We start from the raw sequence: 21,936 nt of genomic DNA, 5'->3' as shown, positions 1-21,936 counted from the left end.
TGGAGTGCTGGGAGCACTGGGAACACTGGGAGTGATGGGAGCACTGGGAGTGATGGGAGCACTGGGAGTGATGGGAACACTGGGAGTGATGGGAACACTGGGAACGCTGACAGCACTGGAGTGCTGGGAGCACTGGGAACACTGGGAGTGATGGGAACACTGGGAGTGATGGGAGCACTGGGAGTGATGGGAGCACTGGGAGTGATGGGAACACTGGGAGTGATGGAAACACTGGGAGCACTGGGAACACTGGGAACGATGGGAACACTGGGAGTGATGGGAGCAGTGGGAGTGATGGGAGCACTGGGAACACTGGGAGTGATGGGAACACTGGGAGTGATGGGAACACTGGGAGCACTGGGAACACTGGGAGTGATGGGAACACTGAGGGTGATGGGAACACTGGGAGCACTGGGAACACTGGGAGTGATGGGAACACTGGGAGTGCTGGGAGCTCTGGGAGCGCTGGGAGCTGGATCCTGGGAGTGCTGGGAGCTCTGGGAGCACTGGGAAATGGGAGCACTGGGAGCTGGATGCTGGGAGCTCTGGGAGCACTGGGAGCTGGATGCTGGGAGTGCTGGGAGCACTGGGAGTGTTGGGAGCACTGGGAGATGGATGCTGGCAGCACTGGGAGTGCTGGGATATGAGAGCGCTGGGAGCATTGGGAGCTGTATTCTGGGAGCACTGGGAGTGCTGGGAGCACTGGGAGCTGGATACTGGGAGACGGGAACATTGGGAGCACTGGGAGCTGGATGCTGGGAGCGCTGAGAGCTCTGGGAGCTCTGGGAGCACTGGGAACTGGATGCTGGGAGCACTGGGAACACTGGGATCCGGGAGCTGGGGGTGCTGGAATGCCAAGGGATGGATGCAGGATGTTGGGATATGGAATTCGGGGGGATGGATGCGGGATGAGAGGACAGGGAATGCTGGGGGATGGATGTGGGATGCTGGGATATGGAATTCTGGGATGCTGGCATGTGGAATTCTGGGGGATGGATGCCTGGAGCTGCAGATTTGAGTGCTGGCAGCTCAGTGCTGGCTGTAGGCACTGGGAGTTTGTGGGATCTCAGCACCTCAGGACTGATGTGCAGAGTGACCGAGATCACCCTCGGGGTGCTCAGGAGTCCTGGAATGTTGCCAGAAGTGTCTGTGGCTGGACTTTGATCCTGCAAGGGAGACGACACCTGTATGAGGATGGGAGGATTTCACTGGGGTAAATGGTGAAGGGATGGGTTAATTAGGGTGTGAGACACAGGGTTTAGGATTTCTGTACAGGGGGGTCTAGAGAAGTAAGATGGAGGAATTGGGGTGTGTCCTGTCCTTCTTCTTCTTCTTGGCCTCCATCTTCTGTGGTGATGTTGGCACTTTGGGATTGGTTATTGCTAAAAGTGCACTGGTTAATAAGGGTAAAAGGTATTGGGGAAAAATGATAAATATTGTATACGTAATTTCGAGTATAAAGATAGGTGACCGCCCCGGGGGCTCTCAGTGTGCTCATGGCAGGCTGCTGTGCAGACCTCTGTTGGGCTGAGGGAAAATCTTTTAGATAAACAATTAATAAACACTGAGACCGAGAAAAGATCTGAAGCCTCTTCTCGTCCTTTGAAGCGTGGGCTGTCCAAGGCCACCCCGGGCCTTTCCAGGTCACCTAAACAGCCCAGAAACCGACAGGAGTTGTGGTGGCTGCCAGGAGCTGGGGTCAAGCCCTGCTCTGCAGGATCAGGGTTGTGCAAACATCCATCGCCCCAAATTTATTCCTGACAGCGTGGAAAGGGTTGTGGCGTTCTGGATTTGGGATGCCACGAGGGGTGGCAGTGCTCAGCCAAGGTGTGGAGGAGCTAAAATGTGGCTGGGAAAGACCCAAACCCATGGCAAATAAAAATAAATCAATCTGGATCTATAAAGCACAGTATCTCTGGCAGCAGCTCAGGAATCAGCCTGTGCCTGTGTGGGCTTGGCTGATCCAGCTCCTCCAGGCAGCCCCGGCACCCTGGAGCTGCTCCTGCAGCCCCAAGAGGGTGCAGGGAGTCAGGGATGGGCTGGGGAGCGCCCTGGGGAGGGGGATTGACTCTGCAGCCTCACCAAAAGCCCACAAGGTGACAAATAATGGCACTTCAGAGAGCCCACGGTGGCTAAAGGCACGGAGCTGGGCTCAGAGATAAGCACAACGCCCCGAGGCGTTATCAGCTTTATCAGCAGGCCAGGGTGTTCCTGCCTCATCCAAAGCCCTGCGGGCAAACCTGGTGCTGAGGGAAGGGAAGGGAAGGGAAGGGAAGGGAAGGGAAGGGAAGGGAAGGGAAGGGAAGGGAAGGGAAGGGAAGGGAAGGGAAGGGAAGGGAAGGGAAGGGAAGGGAAGGGAAGGGAAGGGAAGGGAAGGGAAGGGAAGGGAAGGGAAGGGAAGGGAAGGGAAGGGAAGGGAAGGGAAGGGAAGGGAAGGGAAGGGAAGGGAAGGGAAGGGAAGGGACAAAACAAAAAACGCCCCCCCCACCAAAAAAAAACCCCAAACCACCCCCCCTTTGTTGTTTAGTAACATCAGAACTTAATTCCAAAAGCTTCAAGTGGCTGCTCAGGCTCATTCCCTGAACTGTTCCTTCCCAAAAATCACACAGGACAGGGCCTGGGCCCAGCCTGCCCCAGAAAATGGGACCCCAAGACAACCGACTTTGAAGGAAGAGACATTTTAGGTTGGCAGTGAGGGTTTTTTTCCTTTTATTTACAAACTGTATTGCTTATTTTTGCCTTTTACATGGCCTGATCACCCAGGACACATTCTCTTAAAATTCCTGCTCACTGAACCCCCCTGTCCACACCCCACAGGGCTCAGCCAGCAAAGAGCACAACCAATGGGGAAAAAAAATCCCTTGAAACCCTTGAGAAAGCTCATGGACTTTGCCTTGTGGGTCACTTCTCTCCTTGAGATGGAGGCCAGATAAGCCTGGGAGGAGCCCTTGGGAGAGATGGAATTGGGCAGACTGGTGATTTTAGGGGAGAATTGTGACAAACCGGGTGATTTTGGGGGAGAGCTGTCACCCCCTGAGCACACCGAGCTCCCACCGTGCTGAGGGGACATTGTGGTCTGTGTCTGCTAATTGGGATCCATCTAATTGCGATCTCTGGGTGCCAATTTTAATCCTGATCTGTGGCTGCTGCTGCTGGAACGGTTCTGGAGAAGGACAGAGCATGAAGGAGTTAAATTCAGACGGCCGAAGAGAAAGGCACCCTCATTTGGGGCCGTGAGGCTCTGGGGTCACCCCCTCGATCCAGGCCCGGCCCTGAGCAAGGCCTCGGTCCCTGGGCCGCCCCGGCCGAGCAGCCCTCAGGGCTTTCGGTGTCGCCATCCCGGCCAAAACCCTCCTGCCGGAGCCCCACGGGGCCTGCAAGGCCCCCCTGACGATATCAAGGCCTGAGGGAGGCCTCGATGTTCGGTGTTCGCTGTCCCGCGGCGAAGCGGGGCCGGTTCCTCCGCCTCCCGCCGTGACACAGCGCCCGCCACGTGCGGCCGCGGGGCATCCTGGGGCGGCGAGTCCGCAACCGCCCCGGTCCCACTACCGCAACGCGCTGAGGACTACAACCCCCATAATGCCTTGCGGTGGAAGAGGCACCGCCTTTTCCTGTACTAGTCGCGTTTCTATTGGCTCCGCCGAGCCGTCACGCAGCGGCACGGCGGATTCTGATTGGCTGGAGAGCGGCGGAGCCGGGACGGCGACTATGGCGGCCGGGCGGGCGGAGCGGGAGCGGGAGCGGTGCCGCCGCCGCCATTTTGTGTGTGAGAGGCCGGGCCGGGCCCCCTCCCGTCCGCGGCCCTGAGGCGGCAGCACGGGCGGCCCAGCCGGGGCTCTGTCCCGCGAGCGGAGCGTGGGGCCCCTAATGGGGGGCGGTACCGCGGCGCCACCGGGACCGGAGCTCAGGGAGCTGAGCCGGTGGGGTGGAGGAGCCCGGCCCGGAGCTCTCCGGCTGTACCTGCGTTACTGGGCGGGGGCTGGGGCTGTTTTTCGATCAAAATGAGCGTTAAACGGTATCTGAAGGTTTCTCACGGCCGCAGCCCGATCTGGTGCGGGGCTGGCCCTGCCTGAGCCCCGTGAGGAGCAGCGAGGGGAGGAACAACGCAGCTCTGAGGGAAATCGCGGCCGGGGTCCCGTCCCTCACACCCCGCGGTTTCTTGTGTGTGTGGGGGGGAGATCATCCCTGATATTTATTTAATCCTTTGTTTCACACATTTCAGCCAAAGCCCGCGGGCTTCCCGGAGCGATCCCGGCCGGATCCAGTGGATCTCAGCTAACATGGCCTCCCCGGCGGGGAGCTCCGAGACTCAAAAACAAAAGCGTTCGGTTGTTGCCAGGGCCCGGGGGAACTTCTCGGGCGGTAACAAACCCGACCGACCCGGGCTCGCAGGAAGCGATGCCCCTCCGGGGCTGGCCAAGCACCTGCTGCGTTGTTTACCCCGTGCAAAGTCAAACCCCAGCTTTTTAAAAACTAAAAATGGCTTTTTTGGGGGGGAGGGATTGAGCTGGCGCAGCCTCCCCGCGGTTCCTCAGTGGAGCTCCAGTTGCCAGCCCTGTTGTTGCCTCGATAACACCAGCTCATCCCCTGGGTATTTGTGGGCCTGGGTTTAGGTTTAAAACAGGGAGATTTGGGAGCCTTCTGCTCTAAGTGTGGATTGTGCTGTCAGACGTGGGTCAGCCAGTTAAAACCAGATTATTTTACATTTAGGCACTTGGTGGGTGGGGTGTTGTATTTTTCTCTTTTTTTTTTCTCTTTTTTTTTTAATTGTATTTGTTGTTGTGACTCTGCAGATGTTGCTTTAGCAGGTCCTGAATTCCAAAGCATTATATGGAAAGGTGATGGCTGCCCCAGCCCTGGAAGTGTCCAAGGCCACGTTGGGCAGGGCTTGGAGCAACCTGGGGCACTGGAAGGTGTCCCTGCCCCTGGCAGTGGGGTGGAACTGATCTTTAAGGTTCCTCCAACCCCATCCATTCTATGATTCCATTAATATTTTACATCCCAACTGCATTTCCAGGGCTGGGATGTTTATTGTGTGTGTCTTCAAATGCTTGTGACAGCTCAAAAAGCAATTTCAAGCTGATTTTGTCAAACCCATGAGGGTCACACTTGGTTTGAGCTGTGAGCTTTGCACATGCCCAGGTGTCACAAGGTTTGTGGGGAGCAGAAGGGGAGCAATCCTGAGGGGCTGGAGCTGCCAGGTTTTTTGTGACCAGCTGCAGATTGTAATGTTGTTTCACCAAAATGCCACTTGTGCCACCCAGAGTCACCAGCATGTCCTGGGAAGGTGGGGACAGTGAGGAGGAGCTGGGGCAGGTGAGGTGCCCAAGCTGTGCCCTGGGTGTAACCCTGGCACAGAAGGAGCACCAGGAGCGACTCCAAGGGGCTGCTCAATCCCAGGGCAGGATCTGGGGCTCACCTCACCCCAACAGACACTTCCTTCTTGGATTTGTGGTGTTTCCAGGGATCTGCACTGCTTCTGTCCAAGGGGAAAGGCCATTCCTGCACGTGGGATGGAGCAGTCTCCATTTTTGTGTTGGTGCTGGCAGAATTTCAGCCCTTTCTTCTGAAAACAAAAGAGGGTCTCCCAATGCTCTGTGTTTCCAAGTGCCCCAAATGCAGTGTTGGTGTTGCCGTGGAGCCCTGTGGAAGTGATTCCTGCTTGTCCAGAGAATCATGGAATGCTTTGGGTGGGAAGAGACCCTAAAGCCCATCTCATCCCACCCCTTGCCATGGCAGCTGCTCCAAGCCTGCTCCAGCCTGGCCTTGGACACTTCCAGGAATCCAGGACCAGCCACAGCTGCTCTGGGCACCTCTGCCAGCGCCTCCCCACCATGGCAAGGTTGGCACTGGATGGGCTTGAAGGTCACATCCAACCCAAACTGTTCCATGATTCTGGTTGCAAGCTGGGCTGTGCCAGGCTGATCCCTGCTGCTGTGGCTCTGTGCTCACACAGATGAGCTCCAGTCAGGAGTTTGTGGGAAGCCTTGGGATGAGGAAACTCCCTGTCATTACTGAGCCACTCAGAGGTTCCAAAGGTCCCCAAATGTCCCTGCTCTGTGTCTGCAGGAGCTGCACTGATCCCTTGGGATCAGGATAAAACACCATGGAATAAAGCAGGAGAACTTGGTGTGGGCAGAGGAGGTTGGAGAGTTGATCATTTTGGTCCCTTTAGTTGGTTTGTTTGCTTTGGGTTTTTCTAGGTTGTATTTTTAAAAAAGCATTTGCAGAGAAAATATTTCTTCCAGAGACTTGAACCTGGCTGACAGGGTGTGGGGTGAGTGGATGAGGGCAAAACCTGAGAATATCCCCTTGGATGGAGCTTTTCCCACAAAACAGGTGCGAGGAGCTGCATTTCACAAAGCTGGGACCATCAGGGACCCCGTGAGGAAACGCCTCTTGTGGGAATCGCGGACAGAAAATCGCTCTGCAGGGGAATAAACAGCGGGAAAGCATCGGGCCGGAGGAGCAGCGGGGCTCGGCCCCATCGCAGCCCGCAGGATCCCGCGCACCATCGCCGTCCCCTCCCCGGCGCTGCGCTGATGTCACGGCACAGGGAAGGAGCTCCCGGGCCCTTGAGCAAGTGGCCCTGGCTCGTTTCCTTCCCCCCGCCGTGCCCCGGAGCTGCATGGGGGCTGGGGGGGACAGAAATCGCTGTAATTCCCCCTCCATCCGATTTCACACCGCCCTATCTGCTCTGGGCACATCGCCGTGCTCTCCCCCTGAGCACGGCTGGTTTTCCCCCATGGAGCCGCGGGGGTTTGGCCAGGCTGGGGTTAAACCTGGTGGGTTAAACCTGGTGGGACCGTTCCAGCCCCGAGGCGGTCACACCGGGCTGCCTGGCAGTGCTGGGACGGCCCCGTCCCTATCGGGGTCTGTGGAAATGCCCAATTCCCCCATTCCCCGGCCCATGCCGGTTCCTGCTGCCCCCGGAGCTCTGGGACGGCCCCATGCCCTCCTCTCCCCTCGGGTTTTATGGAAATGCCCGATTCCCCCATTGCTGGGCAGCTGCCCAGGCCTATCCCGGCTCCTGCTGTCCCCAGAGAACTGGGATAGCCCCGTCCCCTGTCCTTCCCCTCCCCTTGGGTTTTGTGGAAATGCCCAATTCCCCCATTTCCAGGCCCATCCCGGTTCGTGCTGCCCCCGGAGCGCTGGGACAGCCCCGTCCCCCTCAGGTTTTATGGAAATCCCCAAATCCCCCATTCCCGGGCCTATCCTGCTCCTGCTGTCCCCCCCGAGCCCTGCGACACCCCCGTCCCCTCTTCTCCCCTTGGGTTTTGTGGAAATGCCCAATTCCCCCATTCCCAGGCCCATCCTGGTTCCTGCTGTCCCCGGAGCGCTGGGACAGCCCCAATCCCCTCAGGTTATATGGAAATGTCCAATTCCCCCATTGCAGGGCAGCTGCCCGGGCACATCCAGGCTCTTGCTGTCCCTGGAGCGCTGGCACAGCCCCATCCCCCTCCGCTTCTGTGGAAATGTCCAATTCCCCCATTGCTGGGAAGCTGCCCGGGCCCATCCCGCTCCTGCTGTCCCCCGAGCCCTGGGACACCCCCGTCCCCCTCTTCTCCCCTCAGGTTTTGTGTGAATGCCCGATTCCCCCATTCCTGGGCCCATCCCGCTCCTGCTGTCCCCCAAGCCCTGCGACACCCCCGTCCCCCTCTTCTCCCCTCAGGTTTTGTGTGAATGCCCGATTCCCCCATTCCTGGACCCATCCCGCTCCTGCTGTCCCCGGAGCTCTGGGACAGCCCCGTCCCCCTCCCCTGCCCTTCCCGAGCCCCTCAGGTTTTATGGAAATGCCAAATTCCCCAATTCCTGGGCCCATGCCGGTTCCCGCTGTCCCCTCCTCTCCCCTCAGGCTCTGTGTGAATGCCCCGTTCCCCCATTTCCAGGCCCAGCTTTCATCACCTCCCAGCCCCATCCCCTCCTCCCCTGCTTCACCCCTTCATGGACCTGTTCACCCCCAAAAAAAGCTCCAGGCTCGGAGCTTCTCCCTCCTCCTCTCTCTCAGGTGCAGCAGGAGGGAGGTTGAGCCATCGCCTTTCCCTCGTCAGCCATTTCAGAGGCCAAGTGCTGACTACCAAAACTTTTCCTTGGGCTGCTCCAAAACTTTAAGGTTTTTCTTCTCACTTGTAGCTTTAAGTATTTTTTTATTATTATTTTGGGGCAGTTTTTTGCCCAGATTTCAGTTAATGACCTGGATTCCTGCACAGCTGCTGGGAAACAGAGTCAAGTTTAAGTGAGCCTTAGGCAAACAGAGAGACTTGAGGCTACTCCTCCTCTGTGTCCATCATACACCATTTCACCCCCCCTTCCAGGTACTTTTAACTATTTCAGCTCATTAAGCAGAATTAAAATTGAAAATAAATAAGGGGAAAATAATAACAAAAAGGGTTAAGCGGGGAATTACAACTAAGTTTAATCAAACAGTTATAACAGGATGAAAATAATCCAGGATGTATTCCCTGGTGGAATGCCATCCTGATTATTTTCGAGAAATCACACCAAAACTATTACAGTTACAAGTAATTAAATTTATTAGACCTCTGTATTTTTTTTTATAGTCAGTTTTGGCCAATTTACAGCTTTCCTGGGGAATTTTTTTTTCTCTTTTTTGGTTTAGACACAAAAAAAAAAAAAAAAAAAAAAAAAAACCATAAACCAGATATCACCAATACATCAACCCCCCCTCACCCCATCACAGCCACCTAAAAAAGGGGGAGCCCTCGGCCCACCCAGCTGCAGTTTAGCCCGTAAAAAGGGTCCGCGGCGACTCTGTACAAGGACCGAATGTTCCACCCAGCACTGTAAAAACCCCCCCGCGCCCCCCTGGCCCAGTGTCACTCCCCCGGCTTGCAGGGGCCCTTTTCCTGCCGGGGCAGCAGCTCCTGCTCCCGCAGCAGCCGCAGGTTCTCGGCTCGCAGCCTGTCCACCTCCCGCTCCAGCGCCTGCACCCGCGCCGGGTCCGCCGCTTCCCCGCCGGCTTTTTTGCTCTCCATCCTCAGCCGGTTGTTCTCCTCCTCCATGCGCGACAGGCACTTCTCCAGCTCCAGGTACTCCTTCACCAGCTCCTGCTTGCTCATGTTCTGCAGGCTCTCCACATGGTACCGCTCGTAGGTCTCCGAGAAGTCCCTCTGCAGAAACTCGCTGCCGTCCCCCCCCATCCCGTCGCTGCCCCCGTCCTCGTCGGCCGCGTCGTCCAGGAAATCCTCCTCGCTCGTGTCGTCCGACTTGGCGGCCGCTCGCCGCGGGTACAGCCCGGTTTTCAGGTCGGGCTCCTCCTGGTCATGGTCCTCCATGAGGAACTGCGTGGTGTTGTAGGGAGCCACCGGCTGCCCCTTGGCGAACATCTCCGCTCGCAGCCGGGAGGCGCGGAGGCTTTGCCGCTCGTCGAACTGCTGTTTCTCCTCCCAGCTCAGCTTCGAGTACGGCTTCCAGCGCCGCTTCTTCTTCGACGGCCGCCGACGGTGCTTCTTCTTCACCGGCCACTCCTCGGTGCGTCCCACGGCCCGGTACCGCGGGCCCAGGCCGGGACGCCCCGCTCCGCCCGCCGGCGGCCGCCCCTCGGCGCCGCCCGCCGCCGCCGCCTCCGCCCCGGGGGGCGGCAGCCGCCCGGCATCGCCGTCCTCCGTCGGCGCCTCTCCGCGCTCGGGCTGCGGCTCGGGCTCGGACTGCGGCTCCGGCCGCGCCTCGGGCTCGGAGCGAGGCTCCGCTTCGCACTGGGGCTCCGGCCCCGGTTCAGCGGGCGCCGCGTCGGCCATAGCGCTGCGCTCGGCTACGCTCGCTGACGGGCGCTACCGGCGCCGCATGGGGGCTGCCCCGCTCAGGCCGCCCGGGACATGGCCCGGGGGAGGTTTAACGCCGCCGGGCCCGCCTCCCCGCGCGCACTGCACGCGCCGCCGCCGCCGCTCCCGCCGCAATCCCACCCCACGACCCAACCCGCGCCCGCCGCCGCCCGCTCCCGACTGCCTCTCCTCGGCCGCGGCCGCTCCCTTTATAGCCGCGCGCGCCCCGCCCCGCCCGGCGCAGGCGCCCTGCGCGCCCCGCCCCGCCGCGCGTCGGGACCCGCCCCCGCCGCGCGCCCCGCGCCGCCGCCACGGCCCCGAGCGCGCGGGCGGTGCCGCCTCTCGGCCAATCAGCGGGCGCGGGGGGCGGGCCGGCCATCCAGGACACGCCCCCGGCCGTTGCAGGGACTGGCCACCATTGGCCGAGATGGCCGTCACTCTTCCGCGGCGCCACCAATCGCGAGGAGGAGAAGGCGGGATCGGACCGTACCACGAGGCGGGGGAGTCCCCATGCGCGGGGCCGCGCGCGCCCCGCGACCTTCAGGCCCGCGCCGAGGGCAGCGCGCGCGCCACCCCCACGGCAGGGCTGTGGCACGGTCCGAAAAGAGTCCCCGCGCGGCGGAGGTTCCGCCGGCCGTGCTGCGGCCCCGGGACCGGGGGGTTGTACAGGGCTGGGCCGGGCCGGGCCGAGCCAGGCTGGGCTGTAGCGGGGGCCGGGAGGGCCTCCGGGGGTGCGCGGGCCCGGGGGAGAAGGGGGCGAGCGGAAGGATCCCGGCGCTGTGTGGTGTGCGGCTGTGCTGCAGTTGGCGGAGGGAGATGTAAACAAACTGAAGCGGAAAGAAGTCCCCTCTTAAAGGCGCCGCGTCCCTTTTGGCAGGGGCGGTGCTGAGCCGCGCTCCCGAGGCCCGGGGGGTGCGGGGGGAGGGGCACGGCCAAGGAGGGGGATGGGGAGCCCTCGGGCCTTGTGCCGGTCCCGGTACCGGTCCCGTTCCCGGCCCTGCCACCCTTAGCCACGGCGGCCATGTCCCCCTCGGGCCCCACGTTCGGGGGGGGCTGGCGGGGTTTGGGGGCCCCTCTGAGGGACACAGGGCGGGGGGAGCCATGTGGGGGCTCCGTGCCTGAGGGGGAGCAGCACAGGAGGGCCCCGGGGCAGCCGCGGCCTCACGGGGGGAGGAACCCGCGGGTGGAACCCGCTCTGCCCAGCCCCGCACCGGGCACCCCCTCACGGAGGTCCCGGGGCTCCCTGGGGCTTCCCGATCAGGGCCGGTGGCACCCTCAGGGTGGGCATGGCACCCGGTCAGGGGACAGCCTGGGGCCTGCGACAGAGCCGGCCGGGGGGACAGGGCGGCCACGGCCACCTCCGGGGGCAGGGGTGACCAACCGGGGACAGAGGGTGACCAGCCGGGGACAGGGGGTGACCAGGCAGGGACAGTGGCCAGGCCGGAGCGTTTGGCCGCGCTCTCCTCTCCCGGTAGCAGGGCACAGGCAGCGGGGCTGAACCGAAAATGCGACTTTAATCGAGGCAGGCTCGGTGCTGTCCCCGGTGAGGCCGGGCCGGGCCCGGGGCTGCTCCTGCTCCGGCTGTGCGTGGCGGCGGCGGCGCGGGGCCCGGTGCTGGCCCTCCGTGTCGGTGCCGGTGTCCCGGTGGCTGCTGAGGCGGTTCCCGCGTGGCTCCGTGCGAAGCGGGATGGCGAGGAACGGTGGCGGTGGCGGTGCTCGGGGGTCACCTCTTCCTGCCCTGCCAGTGGCGCAGCAGCCACTGGGTGACGAAGGGCCAGGTGGCCAGGAAGAGCAGCGTGCGTGGGGACACGGGCAGGCGCCATCGGGACACGGCCTGGCCGGGGAAACGGGGACAGAGGTGGCACCGATGGCAGCGAACACGCCGTCAGCACTGCTCGGTGTCCCGGTGACATCCCCCCTCCTCTGTGCATCCCTAGCAGTGTCCCCATGGGTGTCACCTGCTCCCCAGATGTGTCCCCTGTGGGCTCAGGTGGGCAGGGGGACAGCAGGGCCACCCCCAGCACGTCCTTCAGCCCTAACTCACCTGTGGAGCGAGTGCCGGGCCCGGGTCTGTCTGTCCCTGCAAGACAGGAGAGGGTTTGGGGTGCAGCTGGGGTGGGCACCCCCTGTGCCCTGGGAGAGGGAGGGAATGGCTGGAGAGGCTGTGCAGGGATCAGAGGGGGCAGCTGGGCCGGGAGCATGGGGGCAGAGGGAATGAGGGGGGCAATGGGAATGAGGGGGGCAGAGGGAATGAGGGGGAAACAGGAATGAGGGGGGAAATGGGAATGAGGGGAGCAGTGGGAATGAGCGGGTAAATGGGAATGAGGGGGAAACAGGAATGAAGGGGCAGAGGGAATGAGGGGGGAAATGGGATTTGGGGGACAGAGAGAATGAGGGGAGAAATGGGAATGAGGGAGGAAACAGGAAGGAGTGAGGCAGGAATGAGGGGGGAAATGGGAATTAGGGGAAAATGGGAATGAGGGGGACACCAGGAGTGAGGGGACAATGGGAATGAGAGGGGAAACAGAAATGAGGGGGGAAAGGGGAATGAGGCAAGCAGTGGGAATAGGGGGGGCAGGAATAAGGGGGGCAGTGGGAATGAGGGGGGCAGGAATAAAGAGAAAACAGGAATGAGGGGACAATGGGAATGAGGGGTGTGCTGGGAATGAGGCGGGAAACGGGAATGAAGGAGCAGAGAGAATAAGCAGGGCAATGGGAATGAGGGGGGCATTGGGAACAAAGTGGGCCGTGGAAATGAGGGGGAAACAGGAATGAGGGGGGCAATGGGAATGAAAGGGGCAGGAATGAGGGGAAAATGGGAATGAGGAGGCACTTGGAATGAGGGAGCAGTGGGAATAAGGAGTGCAGTGGGAATGAGGGGAAACAGGAATGAAAGGGCAGTGGGACTGAGGGGCACACTGGCAGCAAGGGGCAGCGGCCCTGCCTCTCTTGGCAGGATCAGGTCACCACCAGCCTCACCCTACCAGGATTTGTCACCAGCAACCACCAGGGTGTCCCCACAACAGGGCCAGCTGTGTGGCAGGGCCCGGAGCCGAGCCCAGCTCAGTCCCAGCTCAGTCCCAGCTGTGTGGCACTGCCGGAGCCGGGCCCAGCTCAGTCCCAGCTCTGTCCCAGCTCAGTCCCAGCTCTGTCCCAGCTGTGTGGCACGGCCGGAGCCGGGCCCAGCTCAGTCCCAGCTCTGTCCCAGCGCTGTCCCCGCCGTACCTGGGCAGCCCCGAGCGTCTCCAGGCGGCTGAGCCGCTCCCGCACCCGCCGCAGCTCCTCCTGCAGCGCCCGCACCGCGCCGGCCACCTGCGCCTCCAGCTCCCCGGGCAGCCGGGCATCTGCGGGCACAGCCACGGGCACACGGCTGCCAGGGCACGCTGGCGCTGCCCGCCCCGCGCTGGCACCCGCTGCTGGGCAGTGACACCCATGGGGCCCTGCCCACCCACAGGATGTCCCCAGGGCCGTGCACCGCTGTGACACTGCCTGGTGGTGGCAGTGGGTGCTGTGGGTCACCTGGTGAAGGTGCCACCATGGGGCAGGACTGCCAGGGCCAGGGCAGCTCCTCCCTGGCTGTCCCCAGGCCCAAATCAGGCTGGCAAACCCTGGGTAATCCAGGCAGGGAGCAGGACACAGGCAGGGACTCGCTGCCAGCCCTGGGGACAAGTTCAGTGCCAAGGTCAGGCAGCCCGGAAGGGAACAGCAACGGGGGAAAGGGTGAGACACGTGGGCTGTGCCAGGTGAGGCAATGGCACCAGTCCCACGGGTCAGGGTGGCAATGCCACCCCAGAGTGTCTGGGGACAGCACAGAGGGTGCAGTGGCACAGCTCAAGGCCTGGTGGTGCCCAGGTGAGTGGCACTGCTGTCCCCAAGGCCTCCGGAGCACAGGGAACAGCTTCCCCCCTGCCCTGCTGGGCACAGCTCACCCTTGGCACCACCCACGCCCAAAGGACAAGGGGCAGGAGCTGGGCACGGGGAACCAGGGCCCTGCATCCCCCAAACTCAGACAATTCAGTACCACAGCAGGAAATGGGCAAAGGAGGGGCTGAGCTGCTTGGGGATGCACACACAGGACACTTGTGGCTTCCTTCAGCTTCTGACCACCCAGCTGTGCGTGCTGGAGCCAAACTCAGCCCCATCCCACGCCCAGGCCAGCCCATGGAGGTGGCAGCAGCAGGAGGGGACTTGGGGACAAGCTCTGCACCCACCTGTGTCAGAGCCCAGGGCTGGCAGGTCTGTGCTGCTGCTGCTGCTGCTGCTCCCCTCGGCTCTTCTGCCTTGGCCCCGCTCGCCCTGCCCAGCACTGAGGGGCTCTGGGGGCTCAGGCCCGGCCTGGGGGCTCTTTGGGGGGAGCCCCCGCACCTGCCCGGCCTGTGAGAGGGGAGAGAAGGGCCCTGAGACCCCAATTCCCATGCCAGGGCAGGGGGGCAATGCCAGGGCAGCAGTGCAGGGCTTCCCTTGGGGTGGCATTTTTGGTGGCATTTCTGGTTTGGGTGGTGACATCTGAGGGGAGTGAGCGCCCAGATTTGAGGTGGAAAACGAGTGGGGGAGTTTCCTTCTTCCTTCCACCAGACCCACAGGCCTCAGCATGGCACCAAACGTGGCAGGGGAACAATGCAGGTGGTGGCACCCATGTGGTGGAGCCTCACCACAGCAATGGGGAGGCTCCTCAGCATCCCCCAGTGACAGGGACAGGCTCCAGGAGTGACACAAAGCACAGAGAGCAGCACGAGGGTGTCCCTGAGGCTCCTCAGCATCCCCCAGTGACAGGGACAGGGACAGGAGTGACACAAAGCACAGAGAGGAGCACGAGGGCGTCCCTGAGGCTCCTCAGCATCCCCCAGTGACAGGGACAGGAGTGACACAAAGCACAGAGAGCTGCACGAGGGTGTCCCTGCTGGTTTTATGAAGCTCCCAGGCTGGCAGTGGCAGGGGTGGCAAAGCCTCCAGCGCTTCCTCCATTACCTTCTCAGGCTCCATCTGCTCCGGGGTGTCATTGAACGTGTCCCCCTCAGAGTCACTCGTCACCTGGGTCACCTCGGGGCCTGGAGCCAGCCCAGGTCCTGCAAGGGAAGCACAGGGCTGAGCCCAGGGCAGGGCAGGGGTGCCCAGCTGTGTGGAGGGCACAGCTGGACGAGGCTGGAGAGGGAAACTGAGGCACTGCAGCTCTGCTCACGTGGCCATGAAGCCAAGGACTGAATTCCCCCTTCTGCTGCCCACAGTGTCACACTGGCACAGCCCCCCAGGGCAGCGTGGCACAGGCAGGGACACAGCCCAAGGCTGGCACACTGGCACTCGCTCTGTGACCATATTTGCTCCTGGGGAAGGCTGGAGCAGCAGCAGCAGGAGGAGGAGGAACCTCCCTGCAGCACCCTGCCCAGCCCAGGGCACAGCCAGGGGCCCTCGAGGGGGCACAGCAAGGCAGGGCTGAGACAAAAGCCAGGCCTGAGGTGCCACCAGGGCTTGGTGCTGTGAATCCCAGTGCCAAGGAAGCTGCAAACAGGGCTTGAGCCACGGGAGAACATCCCCCCATGGATCAGGGACCTTCCAGGGTGATATTTTCCAGCCCAGCCTCCCCTTGTCCCTGCAGTTTAGCAGATCTTGGCCCCTTTGCCCAGCAGGAATGAGGCAGAGCCAACCCCACAAGTGCACTGAGAGCTGGACCTGTGACTGGGCAGTGCCCAGAGCATCCAGGGCTGGAGCAGAGGTGCCAACAGCTCCATGCCCCCGCCCTGGTTGTGCTGCACAGGGCTCTGCCAAGGCAGGAACACCAACCTGGCACGTGCTGCTGCCCTGGCAGGCTGTCCCTGGGGATCTCTGGAGCTGGGCTGCTCTCTGTGCCATCCTGGCTGGTGCCATCCTGCTGCCCCTGGCTCTCTGCACAGAGGGAAAGGCACAGCTGGGTCACTTGGTGCCCTCAGAGCTGCTGTCCTGGCTGGGCTGGCCGTGGAAATGCCAGGGAGGTGCCAGCAGCTGGCAAGGGAAGGAGAGGAGCCAGGAACCCACCTGGGCTCACCCTGTGCACAGCACCCTGCTCCCCCAGGGGTGGTGGGGTGTCCCTGTCCCCAAACCCCTGGGGCAGCAGCCAGGGGGATCAGCACTGCTGAGGGACAGTGACAGTGACAGTGACAGTGACAGTGCTGTCCCCTGGCAGTGCCCACAGCCCAGGGCACAGCCACAGTAATACAGCCCAGGGCAAGAGGTGCTGGATGGAGGAGCCTTGTGTGGCCAGCGGCACCCCAGCACCTGGGAGAGAAACACCCCACAAATCTGGGCCAGCAGCACCCCAGAGACCTGGGAGAGAAGAACCACAAAGATCTGGGCCAGCAGCACCCTGAGAGGACCTGGGCCAGCAGCACCCCAAGATCTGGGCCAGCAGCATCCCAGCACCTGGATCAGCAGCACCCCAAGATCTGGGCCAACAGCACCCCAAGAACCCGGGAGAGCAGCACCCCAAAGATCTGGACCAGCAGCACCCCAAGATCTGGACCAGCAGCACCCCAGAACCTAGGCCCGCAGCACCTCAGGGATCTGGGAGAGAAGCACCCAAATATTTGAGCCAGCAGCACCTCACAGATCTGGGCCAGCAGCACCCCAGGACCTGGGAGAGAAGCACCCCAAGAACCTGGGCAGCAGCACCCCAGGACCTGGGCCAGCAGCACCCCAAGGATCTGGGCAGCAGCACCCCAGGGATCTGGGCCAGCAGCACCTTGAGAAGACCTGGGCCAGCAGCACCCCAAGAACCTGGGCCAGCAGCACCCCAGGACCTGGAAGAGCAGCACCCCAAGAACCTGGGCCAGCAGCACCCCAGGACCTGGCCCAGCAGCCCCTGAGAGGTCCTGCCAGCCCCCAGCCCTCCCCAGCAGGCCCTGGCGCCCAAGGGGTTAATGCCAGCAGGTTTCCAGCAGCCCCCAGGACTTTGCTCCCTGCTCCTGGGCAGGTGTGTGGCAACGCTGCCCTGCTGCTCCTTCCCTCACTCTGCTGTCCCCGCTGTCCCCAGCCTGTCCTCACCATCACAGGGACACTGAGGGGACAAGGCAGCTGCACCCCACACCGGGGCAGTGCCACTCCTCCCAAATCCTCCTCAAATTCCCCAAATCCTCCTCCCCGTCCCCAGATCGTGCTCAGGGTGTGCTGTGACCCACAGAGTGTGGCTCCTGTCACCTCCCAGAGCACCAGGACAGACCTGGCCCCAGCCACCACATTTACCAGGCTCTGGAGACCTGGTGGGACCTGGACCCATCCATGGTTTGGGTTCCAAATGCTGCTTTATAACTTTATAACTTTATAACTTTATAACTTTATAACTTTATATATAAATAAATAAACCCAAAGCTGCCCAGAGCCCCAGCTCTGTGAGCTCTGTCACACACGGGGACACCAGAGCCACACACAGGGACACCAGAGCCACACAGAGGGACATCAGAGCCACACACAGGGACATCAGAGCCACACACAGGGACAGACTCACATAGAGGGACACCAGAGTCACATAGAGACACCAGAGTCACATACAGGGACACCAGAGTGACACACACAGGGACACCAGTGACACACACAGGGACACCAGTCACACACAGGGACACCAGAGTGACACACACAGGGACACCAGAGTCACACAGAGGGACACCAGAGCCACACACAGAGAGACCAGAGTCACACACAGGGACACCAGAGTCACACACAGGGACACCAGAGCCACACACAGAGAGACCAGAGTCACACACAGGGACACCAGAGTCACACAGAGGGACACCAGTGTCACACACAGGGACACCAGTGTCACACACGGGGACACCAGAGTCACACACGGGGACACCAGAGCCACACACAGAGACACCAGAGCCACACACAGGGACACCAGTCACACAGACAGGGACACCAGAGTGACATAGAGGGACACCAGAGCCACACACAGGGACACCAGAGCCACACACACAGGGACACCAGAGCCACACACAGGGACACCAGAGTCACACACAGGGACACCAGTCACACACAGGGACACCAGAAGCTGCTGCAAGCACCTGCCACGCTCCACACTCTGGAATTCCCTTTCTGCTCCACCACAGCTGTGGTTGCAGGGGCTGAAGGTGATTTAGGAGCCTTTAACACAAATGACTCCACACCTTGAGGAGCTCAGGGCTCTGCACCTCAGTTCAGCCACCTCGGGCTGGTTGTGCCACCAGGTTTGGATTTAAGTGACAGTGTCACCTGTAAGGGACACTCCAAGTGGATAGTGACCAGTTTAGGCACAGCTTTTGAATTTCAGAGGAAAACCAAGGCTGCCTTTTAAAGGGATTCAGCAGCAAAACGGAGAACAGCACCTGGGACACAGAGGGACACGTTTGTCACACACAGGGACACCTCTGTCACTCACAGAGGGACACCTGTGTCACACCAGTGTCACACACAGGGAACCAGTATCACACATGGGGACACCTCTGTCACACATGGGGACACTGGTGCCACACAAGGGGACAGCAGTCTCACACAAGGGGACACAAATATCACAGACAGGGACACCTCTGTCACACAAGGGGACCAGTGCCACCCAAGGGGACACCTCTGTCACACACAGGCAAACCAGTGCCACATAGAGGGACACCAGTGTCACATCAGTGCCACACAAGGGCACACCAGTGTCACACACAGGGACACCTCTGTCACACACAGGGACACCAGAGTCACACAAGGGAACCGGTATCACACATGGGGACACCAGTGCCACACATCAGTGCCACACAAGGGGACACCTCTGTCACACATGGGGACACCGGTGTGCCCAGAGAGCCTCTGGCAGCAGCAGCAGTGTCCCTGCAGGGTCTCTGGGATGTTCTGTGTCCCCTCGGGGCCAAATAGGACCCGGTGCCGGTACCGGTGGCAGCAGGAGGGCAGCACCGGGACAGGGCAGCACCAGGCACGGCAGCACTGGGGCCAGGGTAGCACAGGGGGCACCGGGAACGGGCAGCACCGGGCACAGGGTAGCACAGGGGGCACCAGGAATGGGCAGCACCGGGGGCAGGGTAGCACCGGGGGCACCGGGAATGGGCAGCATCGGGCACAGGGTAGCACAGGGGGCACCGGGAACGGGCAGCACCGGTCCCGGCCGCGCTCACCCGCTGTGCTCCTGAAGAAGGCCTCGGGGGGCCGGGGCATGTCGTGGATGACCTCGTAGAGCGGCTCGAAGTAGCGGAACATCTCCCGCGTGCTCTCGTCCATGGGCACGGTGTCAATGACCTGCGGAGGCCGCGGCTGGGCACGGGCACCGGGCGGCACCGGGCACTGCCCGGCCCGGCCCCGCCGCCCGCCCCGGTACCTTCTGCGCCACCTTCTTCATCTCCGCCACGTACGCGGCCATCGCCTCCTCCTTGGACATCGCGCCCAGGCTGTGCCAGGCGTCCCTGCGGGGCCCGGGCCGTCAGCGGGACCGGAACCCGACAGGAACCGGAACCGGAGCGGGAGCGGGACTGGACAGGGACCGGGAGCAGGACTGCACCCAGAGCGGGACCGGAACCGGAGGGGGAGCGGGAGGGGGACCGGACCTGGAGCGGAACCGGAGCGGGACCGGAATCGTGACTGGACCAGAACCAGAGCGGGACTGGGACCGGGAGCAGGAGCGGGACCGGGACCAGACCAGAACCGGAGCGAGACCGGAACCGGAGCGAGACCAGAGTTGACAGGGACCGGAACATGAGGGGGAGCGGAACCGGGAGCGGGACTGGACCAGAACCGGAGCGGGACAGGAGCAGGACCGGACCCAGACCGGAACAGGCACTGGGATCTGGAGCGAGACCGGACCCGGAGCAGGAGAGGGACCGGGAACGGAGCCGGATCCGAACCGGATGGGGAGCGGGACCGGACCGGAACCCGAGCGGGAGTAGGACCAAGACCGGGACCGGGAGGGGGACCGGGAGCGGCCCCGGAGCGGGACTGGGACCGGAGGGGGACCAGAGCGGGACCGGAACCAGACCGGCCCTGGACCCAGACCCGGACTAGAACCGGAGCGGGACCGGGACCCCCCCTTACCACTTGTATCGGCCGATGGGGTCCCAGAAGCCGGGCCGCGGGCCCTGGCAGCGCCCCGCCGTTGCCTGTTTGTAGTAGCTGTAGAAGCGCAGCATCTCCTCGTACGAGGGCCGGTACGCACCTGCGGGGCACGGTCAGCGGGGCCGCCCACGCCGCGCCCGCCCGGCCCCGCTCCCGGCCGCTACTCACCGCTCCGCGGCAGCCCCTGGATCACCTGCACGGCGGCGCGGAACTGCGCCCCGCAGCCCGGCTCCTCCACGGCGGGACCGGCCCCGCAGCCCGGCTCCTCCATGGCGGGACCGGCCCCGCACCGGCCCCGGCTCCGCTCCCGGTCCCGCTCCCTCTCCGTGCTGGGACAGCGCGCGGCCAATCAGAGCCCGCCTTGCATCGGCTTCCCAGCACTGCGCCCAATCAGCGGTCGCTTTACATAGGCTCCCTCCGTACCGCGACCAATCAGCGCGCGGCTCCAGGAACGGGCCCCTCCCGGCGCTGCGCTGTCGGCGCCCCCTGGCGGCCGGAGCGGGCAGTGCACGGAGAGCGGGGGTGGGAGGCGCCGCCTGGCGGGGATGGGAGGGACTGCAGGGACAGGGACAGATGGACAGGACAGAGGGACAGAGGGACAGAGGGACAGGGATGGGGACAGATGGACAGAGGGACAGGGACAGCAACCGGGACAGAGGGACAGGGGCACAGGGACAGGGATGGGGACAGGGAGAGAGGGGCAGGGAGACAGGGGGATTGGGATAGGGGGACAGAGGGACAGGGGACGGAGGGACAGGGATGGGGACAGGGACACAGGGACAGTGGGACAAAGACAGAGGGACACAGGGACTGGGATAGGGACAGAGGGACACAGGGACAGGGGGACAGGGACAGGGGGATAGAGGGACAGAGGGACTGGGACAGAAGCAGGAACAGCCAGACAGTGGGACAGGGACACCCAAACAGGGACAGTGGCATAGCAGGACAGGGACAGGGGGACAGTGCACAGGGGTAGTGAGCCAGGGCAATGAGAGTGCACAGGGACAGTGACAGACAGGACAAGGACAGTGCCCAGGGACAGTGCCCAGGGACAGGGGACACTGCCAATGGACAGTTCCCAGCTCCCCGGAGCACCCAGGCTGTGCCCAAGTGTGGAGCCCCAAGGCCAGGTTGGACACTGGGGCTTGGGGCACCCTGAGACAGTGGGAGGTGTCCCTGCCGTGGCAGGGGTGGCACTGGGTGGCTTTGAGGTCCTTTCCAACCCAAACCATCCTGGAATTCTGTGACAATCATCCAGGATCCTGGGGGCACATGTGGGGACGCTGGGGCCATGCACTGTGACACCAGGACACTGCAGTGGGGACAGGGACAATGCAAAGGTGCCAGGGCAAGGGACCAGGGACTGGGACACCTCACTGGGATCTGGAACATGGCACTGGGAGGGTTGGGCACTGCACTGGGGTGTGGAACATGGCACTGGGATGTGGAATGTGGCACTGGGAACTGGAACATGGCACTGGGATGTGGAACATGGCACTGGGATGTGGAATGTGGCACTGGGATCTGGAACATGGCACAGGGATCCGCAACATGGCACTGGGACAGTGCCACCAGGCCACCAGGCAGCAGAGGGGACAGCTGGGTCAGGCAGAGAATTGTTAATTATTACCCAATTGGATCCACTGTTCTTTTATTCACTGGATACTTTTAACTGCTGTTAATTATTATCCAACTTCATTAACGACGGTAGCGAGGAAGGGGCAGGATTTGGGGTCCGTGAGGGGGGAACCCCCCTGCTCCAAGGGCTGTGGGGACATGGGGACATGGGGACAGGTGTGACCTGGCAGAACAAGGTGCCCTGGGGGGTGGGAAGTTCTGGGGTGCCATTGGGAGGTTCTGGGGTGCTGTGGGATGTTCTGAGGTGCCATGGGAGGTTCTGGAGGGCCATGGAAGGTTGTGGGGGGCCATGGGAAGTTCTGGGAGGCCAATGGAGGTTCTGAGGTGCCATGGGAGGCTCTGGGGTGCTGTGGAAGGTTCTGGAGGGCCATGGAAGGTTCTGGGGTGCTGTGGGATGTTCTGGGGTGCCATGGGATGTTCTGGGGTGCCATGGGAGGTTCTGGGGTACCATGGAAGGTTCTGG

General features: G+C 62.3%; 2 protein-coding genes across 2 annotated transcripts; both read right to left on the bottom strand.

The window, feature by feature from the left end:
- Positions 1–8,510: 8,510 nt before the first annotated feature.
- On the bottom strand, positions 8,511–9,895 carry HEXIM1 (HEXIM P-TEFb complex subunit 1). The gene has a single exon (XM_058041659.1). The coding sequence runs from the start codon at positions 9,756–9,758 to the stop codon at positions 8,838–8,840; it is 921 nt and encodes a 306-aa protein (XP_057897642.1). The 5' UTR covers positions 9,759–9,895; the 3' UTR covers positions 8,511–8,837.
- A 1,512-nt stretch (positions 9,896–11,407) lies between these two features.
- On the bottom strand, positions 11,408–20,123 carry ACBD4 (acyl-CoA binding domain containing 4). The gene is made up of 10 exons (XM_058041658.1): positions 20,004–20,123; positions 19,815–19,935; positions 19,105–19,189; positions 18,905–19,025; positions 15,561–15,662; positions 14,751–14,848; positions 13,994–14,156; positions 13,008–13,126; positions 11,827–11,862; positions 11,408–11,616 (listed from the first exon to the last, which is right to left on the bottom strand). The coding sequence occupies exons 1-10, from the start codon at positions 20,104–20,106 to the stop codon at positions 11,506–11,508; spliced, it is 1,059 nt and encodes a 352-aa protein (XP_057897641.1). The 5' UTR covers positions 20,107–20,123; the 3' UTR covers positions 11,408–11,505.
- Between the last annotated feature and the right edge of the window lie 1,813 nt (positions 20,124–21,936).

The sequence above is a fragment of the Melospiza georgiana genome, chromosome 28 (assembly GCF_028018845.1).
Source record: "Melospiza georgiana isolate bMelGeo1 chromosome 28, bMelGeo1.pri, whole genome shotgun sequence".
Classification (NCBI taxonomy): Eukaryota; Metazoa; Chordata; class Aves; order Passeriformes; family Passerellidae; genus Melospiza; species Melospiza georgiana.
Note: the sequence above shows the minus strand (reverse complement) of the source record. Positions and strands in the feature narration are given on the sequence as shown.